This window comes from Cucumis sativus, chromosome 3 (genome assembly GCF_000004075.3).
Source record: "Cucumis sativus cultivar 9930 chromosome 3, Cucumber_9930_V3, whole genome shotgun sequence".
NCBI classification, from domain to species: Eukaryota; Viridiplantae; Streptophyta; class Magnoliopsida; order Cucurbitales; family Cucurbitaceae; genus Cucumis; species Cucumis sativus.
This window is the reverse complement of record NC_026657.2, coordinates 34,854,621-34,863,913: the sequence shown is the minus strand read 5'-3', so window position 1 is coordinate 34,863,913 and position 9,293 is coordinate 34,854,621. Positions and strand designations below refer to the sequence as shown.

Genomic DNA, 9,293 nt, shown 5'->3' with positions numbered 1-9,293 from the left:
AAAATAGAAAAAGGACACCAAAAGAAATATCATATTTGATAACGAATCTTTTAAACTATCACCACAAATAAGCTTAAGTTGAAATTGGAAAATGATCAACAAAAATAAAATTTTCATTCTTACAAATACGAGAGGATTAAAAGATTAGAGTAAACTATCACCCAAGCTCATGCTTTCATCGTTTAAAAAGAACTGCACAATCTAAACGACGATGTATTGTCGTTCACATGATTGTTTAACACAGTTGTTAAAATTGTAGAATTTTTTCATCGTAAAAAAATTATACAATTGTGTATCATGATTGAAACGATCGATCATTCATTTAGGCTATAAGAGGGTCGTTTAGAAGAAGATTACCCTCGCGCTTGTGGTCGATTAATCACGTGCTCGTTTGAATTAACTTTTGATATTTAACACATAGATATGTGGGCTTTTACAGTTTTTGAAATTGTCGGCGTAAATATTTGAAGTGTTTGTTATAATTTAAAATAAACTCTACATTTGTTGTATCGGTAAGTGTTTGATATTTGTAAACAAATTACAAAGTTTTGGGGGTAATTTATGTAATATATATAAATAGTAGTTTCCAACCGTAGCGAGGAGGTGGGGGGAAGAGGAAGAGAAAGAGATATCGAATTTCCACTCCAAAATTCCAAACAGACGAAGACGACAAATCAAAATCAAATAGAGAAACAAGAAGAAGAAGAAGAAGAAGAAGGCTGTGACCGTCTGAGAGGATCGTTGCTTCCTCTCTGAGACGATGAACGGCGGCCCCTCCGGTTTTAGTACGTTCACTTCCACTCTTCTTTTCGATTCCTTAACCACCCATTTTACTCCTCAATTTCTTCTGATCCATTTTCCTCTACCTTTGTGTCCGCAGACAATGCCCCCGTCACCCGGACCTTCATCATCGCCTCCGCTCTTTTCACTATTTTCTTCGGGATCCAAGGCCGTTCAATTAAGCTTGGTTTGTCCTATCAGGTACTTCTCTTCCACTACCTTTGGTTTGATTTTGGGTTTTCTTTCTTTCATTAACATGACCCTTATTGCTTCTTTCAATGTTTGATTATCAATTCCCTGATTTATTGTGCTTGTATCTGTTGACTGGCAGCTACTTTTTCAATCTTAGGATTATATACCGAATTGGCCTTGTTGATTGTTGGGTAATTGATTTTTTCCCTCATGGGTGTAAGGACTTAGTTCAATTGATCTCTGCACTTTTTGTTTTGAATATAGTAGCCATCTCCGCCATTTTTTGGTTCTAGTTGGGTTTATATCTTTCTTTGTTGTTGAATGTGGAAAGAGTATTAGATATTGCCTTGTGGTTGGTTGTGCGGCATGTGAATAACCTATCGAACGAATAGGTGTACCTATCAGGAGGTGATGCACGTTTCTTAACATTTTGGGAGCCTGGTATAGATAATGTAAGTTTCCAGTTAAGTTATCTAATGAGATGTTGAGATGAGATAATACATCATATCCCATCAAAAAAGGTGGGTTAAAGAACTGGAATATTAGAGAGGGGAATGTAGTGTCGTTGGAAAAATAGTCTTGAAGTTTCTTTGGACGAAGTCAGGAAATTTGACACAAAGTTATTGTAAACAAATTTGGAATGGAATAAGCAAGTTGTTTTGAAAGAAGAAAATGAAATTAGTTGGTATCAACTATCCTTGATTGTCTTTCATCTAATAGCTAAGAATTAATTTTGAGAAGTTTTTGAAATTAAGATGGTGGTATAACAATAAAGTTGAAATTTGAGAGGATAGTTGGGTGGATGGGCAGCTTTTGAATGGGTACTAGTGTTATTACGTGCTACTGTACACATTGGAGTTGCAATCAAAGATTTTCAGGATTTGGTGACCAGAAGATAAAGATTCTACTGGATAAGGAGCTTACTAGAAGAGGAAATATCCGATTTTTGAAGGCTGATAGATTGGTTAAATGTGAAGCAATCAAGGATAGTTCAAGACAATAGAGCGTTGGTGCTTCTTGCTTCAAGGGAACTTCCAATGAGTTCTTTGCAGGCAGTGCTTTCATTTTATGAGAAATTTGGCTGGAGAGAAATTAAAGTTTTATTGGACAACAATTCTTTTGTGAATTTCATGCATAAATGATTTTTTTTTCTTATCAACAATTTTTTGAACTATGTTTGGTTCCTTATTGAGTTTCATGTATCTCCATTGGCTTCACGTTTTTCTTTTGCTTGGTTGGAGTTGCTTACTACGATTTTCCTCCTTTTGTTTGACCCTTTTCATTTCTATTATTTCATTTGTTCTCAATGTAAGGTTGGTTATTAAAAATAGGGGGAAAATCAATTTATACCCTAAACTTTTGGATTGTATCAATAAAAACAAACTAACAATTGCGTTAGTTTAAACCTTGGACTTTCTTAAGTGTACCCAATATACACACTCCTTCAGATTTCATTCAAAAAGCATCATGTGAGGAGTTATAATAGTTGCAACTAAATTCCCAAGTTATCAAAATGAATGGATTTAGGCCATTTATAAAGATTATCTTTGAATTTCCAACCAAAGGGTCCTCTCCCAGTTTTCCTCTTTCAACCTTTTGATGTGATGATTGATTTTTCTATGAACTCCATGCATTTCTGACTTGTTTTTCTTCTCTCTTTCTCGAAGTAATCTTGCATCGAAGGAATTTGTTTTCGATGTTTTCAAAGGGATTTTAACTTAATAACTTCTACACGTTTGGTACAGAGGACCTATTTTGTTTACACATTCTTATATATAGAATGCACGTTGTGTTGGTTTGATTAAAAAATTAAGATTATCTTTGAAAATGATTCATGCATAAGTTCTACATGTGTAATCTTTTCGAATATCAACTTAACAAGATTAGCATTGACTCATGGTCGATTTGTAAAGAAAATCTTAACGAAGACCATGGGAGTCTAAATTGGTTCATTTTATGAAAGTTTAGGGGTTTAATTGATAAAAGTATAAGTTTCATATGATGTTTATCTAAACATAATGTAATGGAGGGTATAAATTGATAAACTTACAAAAGTTTAGGGTTTAAATTAATAGAATTATTAGTTCAAAGGTATATATTGATATTTTCCTAAAATATATACATATATTGGGGAGGGAGAGATACAATTCCTCAAACCCCGGGACGGGGGGGTATGGGAGTGAATGAACATAGTAAGTTTGGAAGGCATATAGGTTCAAATGAGCCGTGGTAAAGGATCCACTTGTAGAAATATATATATTTTTTTATTGTTCTGACTGCTTCTATTCCATCTTTGTTGATATATTCCTATTATGGAGGACTTAGATTCAACTTATTTTATCTCTCTTCTACCTCTTAATTTTCCTGGTAGGGACTAGGGAGTAGACTTTTGACCAGTTAATTGTAATCCTTATGGCAGGATGTAATTGTGAAGCTCCGATTGTGGAAGTTAGTAATGTCAGTTTTTGCCTTTTCATCTACTCCTGAATTGATGTTCGGACTGTTTCTGCTATATTACTTCAGAGTATTTGAGAGACAAATAGGTTCCAACAAATACTCGGTAAGTTTTTTATTCAATTCATGCTGCAAGATCTCATTAAAACATATGTCATAATGAAGCTACCAGTCACGATCCTTAAAATGAATGGATCACAACAAAAATCTAATTGTTTTTTCCCTTAGTGATATGTGTTTTTTTCTTAAATAGATTTATATTAATACTCCATTGTGATACAGGTCTTTATATTGTTCTCTATAACATCCTCCTTACTTTTTGAGGTCCTTGCAATATCATTACTTAAAGGTATGCATTTTCGTTTAATATACTAGTATGCTTGGCAGCTAGGATAATTTTAACCCATGCTTAATTATTGTTTATTTTTTGCTGTCCATCCCTGTACTTTTCATTTTGTAGCTCTGAACTACCCTCCTCTTGTTACTTTTTCTCCCCTAATATTTGTAAAATAGGACCCAAAGTTTTTCTTAGCAAGTAGCTCACTTGTTGGGGAGTTAGTTGGGTATATTGACAATCGTGCCTGGTCTTTTGATATTTCTTGGCAAGTGTTTGGAAAGTTTTTATATATATTATATAAAAAAAACCTGTTTAGTTTCTTCTTCTGTTTACTTTTTTTCTTTTTTCTTTTGATGAGTCTCTACCTACTCATCTATGATGTAAACTCAGAATTAGAAAATCCAAATGAAATTTCATTATTTTCCTACAAAATAGGATAGTGGTGTCCAATATTTAGTAAGTGGGAAAGTGGAGCAGAAATATAGGAGTTAGTGGGCATGTTCTCTCCTAAAAGGTAGGAGATCATTGGACATGTTGAGTGGTCCTGGAGTAATGGGTAGTTGACGTTTTAACCTCCACTAGGACCACTCCCCCCTACTTCCTAGATTTTAGCTCCTCCCACCTATATGAATAGTGAGAGTCTTGGGGTTGTCGGACATCACACATAACATTCACTTTGATTACTTTTGTAAGAGTGAATTGCTGTCCAAAATTCTCTTGTAGAGTCGGTTTTGTATATTGTCCTTGATTGTGGTTTTTATAACCTTGTGAGTAAAGTGTTATTTCCACAAAGTGCACGCCTCTCCTTCCCTCCTTACGTGAGTTAGCCCCCCACAACCCACTTTAGGGTTCGTGTGACTTGGCCATACCTTTGGGGGGAAAATTGGGTCCAACATCTAGGCTGGTCAAGGTTGTACCTTGGCATCGCGTGGGAAAAATTTTGGGAAATCATTCTATCGCACTTCTGCCCCGTGACACCGCAGGTTATGTTTTTCTCAAGTTGGCTGTCCTCCAAGTTTTGGGCGCAATCTGACAACAAGCCCTCAATCTTTGGCTGTTTTAGGTTTAAGGAGAGTACATGACAACAGTAGTAATGATGGTGATTTAGGTTTAAGGAGAGTACAAGACAGCACTAGCAATGATGGTGATTTAGAGATGCTAGTTGAATGGATGGTGAATTGAATTATATCATTTTTTTCGATTGAGCCAAAGTTTGTTCCTTTTGCCTCGCTCTTACTTCGCTTCCCAAACCGGGGCCACACTTTTTCCCTCTATTTGGAAAGTGGAAGTTCTTACGACATTGTAAGTCCTTCACTTCTTTGCTTGGCAAGTTTTACATGGTAGAGTGAACACGTAGGATCATGTTTAGCGATTGTCTGCCTTTGTCTTGTGGCCCAATTGTTTTGTTATTGTCAGTAGGATCTTGGTCATCTTTTATGGGGTTGCAGTTTACTTTGTAGGGTGTTTGGTATGGCAGTGATGTTTAATAGGGATTGTCTTTCTATGATGGAGGGGGTCCTTATGAATGTCCTTATGAGTTCTCCCTTTTATGAGAAAAGAAAAGCTTTCTGGCTAGCTTGATTTTGTGCAATTCTGCGTGGAACGTGGCTTAGGTGGAATAGTAAAATTGTTAGGAGGTTGGAGAAGTTGTTCGAGATATGGGAAGTTCGTTAATTGGATTCTTTTTAATTTCCACGTTGCGTAATTCCTTTGGATTTGAGACCATTCTTGTAGCTAGTTGTGGACCTTTTTTCAGCTTGTTTTTTGTACTCTTGCATATTCCTTCATTTTTCTCAATGAAAGTTTGGTTTTTTACCATTTTTTTTTTAATTAAAAAAATTGAATCATAACTTCTTAGTTTGGTCAGGGAGCTTCTATTCCTTTTCTTTTGGGTTTGTTCATTCTTTGTTCAATTTGGAAGTAGTGAATGTGGCCTCTCTTCTTTATTTACTCAAAGGCCACTTCTTTAGGCGTGGGAGAAGGAAGTGAGAGTTTGGAGTCCCAATCCTTTGGACGGATTCTTCTGTAAGTCACTTTTGTAGTATGAGTGACCATTCTTCCTTAGGTAATTTGATATTTTCAATGCTTCAAAGAATGAGATCCCTAGAGAAGGGACGTTTTTTACTTGGCAAGTTTTACACCACTGACATGATGGTTTGACTTGTGAGGAAGTTGCCTTTGCTAGTCGGTTCATTTTTTTGCTTTCTTTGTTTGAAGACAGAAGATTTGGACCATATTCTATGGCGTTGTGAGTCTTTGAGTTTCCTGTGAGTCCAAGGACTCTAGTGATATGATCACCGCAATGGCTCTATTTGCCTCTTGAGAGAAGAATCACTTTTTATAGGTTATGTGGGGGAATAAAATAATAGGGTTTTTATAGGGTTTTGATTTCATGTTTCTCTTTGGACTTTGGTTTCAAAAACCTTTTGTAATTATTCTATAGGTGCTGTTTTGCATAGTTGGAGTCCCTTTTTTCTACTGGTATTTTTGTTTTGTAGACTTGGTTTTTTGTATGCACTTGTATTTTTATTTTTATTTTTTCTCAATGAAAGTTGTTTTCTATAGGAACAAAAATATTAATAATAAATTTATACCAAGTTTTTCAGGGTAGTTAAAATGCTTTAAAATGTTTCTCCATTTATAAGCATATATGGAAAGAGCACGAAAAAATGTATGAAAACATGTGGTTTGTTAGCTAAAACGAACTTGTATTGAGGGAGCCATGACCAAAATGCGAACTTAACGTGTGCTCAAAATCTCACCGACTCAGGATCTTAATGTGATCCAAACACGTTAAGTTTGTTTTTTGGTCATGTCTCCCTCGATACACGTTCTAGCTAACTGATGACTTGTTTTCCTAAGTTTCTTTTGTTGTTCTTTCCAACCATGCCTATAAACTGAACACATCCATGCTTATGATTTTCATTTAGTTAATATGTATTTTTATTTCTTTTTGAGCAGATCCTGCAGCAAATCTAGTGACTTCTGGACCTTATGGTCTTTTGTTTGCTTCCTTTGTACCCTTCTTCTTTGATATTCCTGTTTCAACACGGTTCCGTGTATTTGGAGTTCGTTTCTCTGACAAGTCTTTCATATATCTGGCTGGTCTTCAGGTTAAGGACTGTTTGTTTTATACTCTTTTGGATAACCTGCTTTACTTTCTTCAGCTGTGTAAGCTAGTTTTATTGTTGGTGTTGCAGCTCCTTCTGTCTTCGTGGAGAAGATCTATCTTACCAGGGATATGCGGAATTCTTGCTGGTTCCTTATATCGATTGAATGTATTTGGCATCCGCAAGGCCAAGGTTAAATTCAAATTTTGCTTAAGCACACATTGGTTTCTTAGTTTTCTTTCTTTCTGAAATTGTAATTCTGTTGTTTATAATTATAGTTTTATTTTGGACCTTTTGGTTTGATGCCCCACTTTGTTGGTTTGTTTTGTTTTAGTTCGGTTAGTCTCTTAGCTTCTTATGGGGGCTCTCTTTAAGTTTTTGGTGCTTCTTAGTTGTAGGTTTTTCATCTTATTTGGTTGGTGCACTTCATTAATTTTGTGTCTTTATTTGTCTTTTTAATTGAATGTTTTGTATTTTTTAGTATTAGTCTCTTTCCATTTGGAGTCAGTTTGATGTAGGTTTTCTTACTTTTCAATCAGGTCTTTCTAGTTTTCTAATAATGTGTTATTATTATTCTTCGGCTTTTACAGTTTCCAGAGTTTATCAGTTCATTTTTTTCAAGACTTTCTTTGCCATCTGCGGGGAATCCTCCAGCAGCCCCAAATAGAGATGTTAGAGGAAACATGCCATCCTTCATGAGCCGCCAGGTTGAGGTTAGTACATTTGACGAATGCTTCTATTTGGTGTTGGTTTCTCTAAACATACTTTGATAAGCTAAATGATTCGAGGAACAATATCTGACTTGTTAGGTTTTAAGCACGAGAACTTACTGTGTCCTGATAGTCGTCACAATATAGGCATTGCTATTATTGGCATAATCTAATCTTTACAGTTGTAATTAAGTTCGTATTGGTGACACAGAAAACATGAATTACTTAAGTTGATACTTTAACCTAAAAACTGGATTGTTTTCTCTTGGTCAAACTGAGGATGGTTCAATTGACATACCATTATGTTAACATAATAACTACGAGGTTTGTGATTCTCGATTCCCCCATTCTCAATTATACTAAAACCTGAATTGTTTCCTCCTATAATTTTAGAGGAACTATCCTTCTGTGCCAACTGCCACAGAACCATCGGAAGACGCCATTGCTACACTTGTTTCAATGGGGTTCGACAGAAACTCGGCCAGGCAGGCCCTTGTGCAGGCCAGAAACGACGTTAACATTGCGACAAACATACTTCTTGAATCACAATTGCACTAATTTGAAGAATTTTGTGGGGTCATATGAAAACTTTTGATGTCCCAAGTGGTCCGAGAAACAACCAAATTTGAGTATCGAGGGTTTTGATGAATTTGCTGACAACCGAGTTTTAATGGTTGGAGGAACTCACCGAGCTGTTTTTTTCTAAACTCTTTTGGGTTTCCGTTTTGTGTTCCTCTACCGTAGCTCTCAAATTTTATTGATAATTAATGTCTGATTACACAGATTGCTTATAGTTTGTAAGTCTTACTTCTAAGATCAAAACATCAAGTAGAAATGTTCATGGAACCATAATGTGCAGAATTCTTTTGTTATGTTATAATCTAAATTTTCAGATTCTTACACCATTTTTATTGGCTCCTAATCTTTGATTATTTAGAAAGCAAACAAATGCAATTTCTCTTCTTACTTTTGTGTAAATGTATAAATGTTTTATTCAGTCCCCTTGCAATCCTTACATTGTTCTCTTCTTTTCTCTAAACCATATTTTCCTTTATTATTAATTTTAGAAAATATGTTCTAAATATCGTTTTCATTTAAGAAATGAATGAGCTGTTGATTTATTTTCCTAATCATTTTATTATGTTGTTTAATCATATAATTAAGTTGGAATCGAGAGAGTTCGGACTATTTCTAAATATCAATCATAGGTTTAACAATTAACATCGTTGTTCAAACAATTGTTTAATGAATGAATGAATGGATGAATTTATATCTATTAATTATTTTACTAATCAATGTTATGTTTTAGTAATAAAGTCCAAATATCAATCTGAAAATCTAATAATGAACTTTTTTTCTCAAATGTTGTCTTATGTAAGTTTCAAATATGATAGAATTTACTAAATAAACGAATACTTGAATTATATTATTATTATTATGTTAACCATAATTTAGTCATCTCCGAACCTCAATCCTATTATGAAGAAAAAAGAAAATAGTTTTCAAATAAACAAAAAGGATTGTTTGTTGTGAAATATAGCAAAATAAATCCATATGAAATGGGACTTAGAACTGAAACTATCTAACTTTGAAGTCCTAAAGTTTGTGAATGGGAATTCCAAGTTTCGTATTATACACACAGTGATTGTGAAGTTAAAGCTATATATATATAATTAATGGCCTTGAAAGGTGTAAGTTCACCAAATGAAA

The 9,293-nt window shown here is 34.6% G+C and overlaps 1 protein-coding gene across 1 annotated transcript; it reads left to right on the top strand.

Annotated features, from left to right (window-relative positions):
- Window positions 1-583: 583 nt before the first annotated feature.
- LOC101221452 (rhomboid-like protein 20) lies at window positions 584-8,488 on the top strand. Its single transcript, XM_004141073.3, has 8 exons — window positions 584-785; window positions 881-981; window positions 3,392-3,532; window positions 3,709-3,775; window positions 6,725-6,876; window positions 6,964-7,065; window positions 7,464-7,586; window positions 7,977-8,488. The coding sequence occupies exons 1-8, from the start codon at window positions 761-763 to the stop codon at window positions 8,139-8,141; spliced, it is 876 nt and encodes a 291-aa protein (XP_004141121.1). The 5' UTR covers window positions 584-760; the 3' UTR covers window positions 8,142-8,488.
- Window positions 8,489-9,293: the final 805 nt, after the last annotated feature.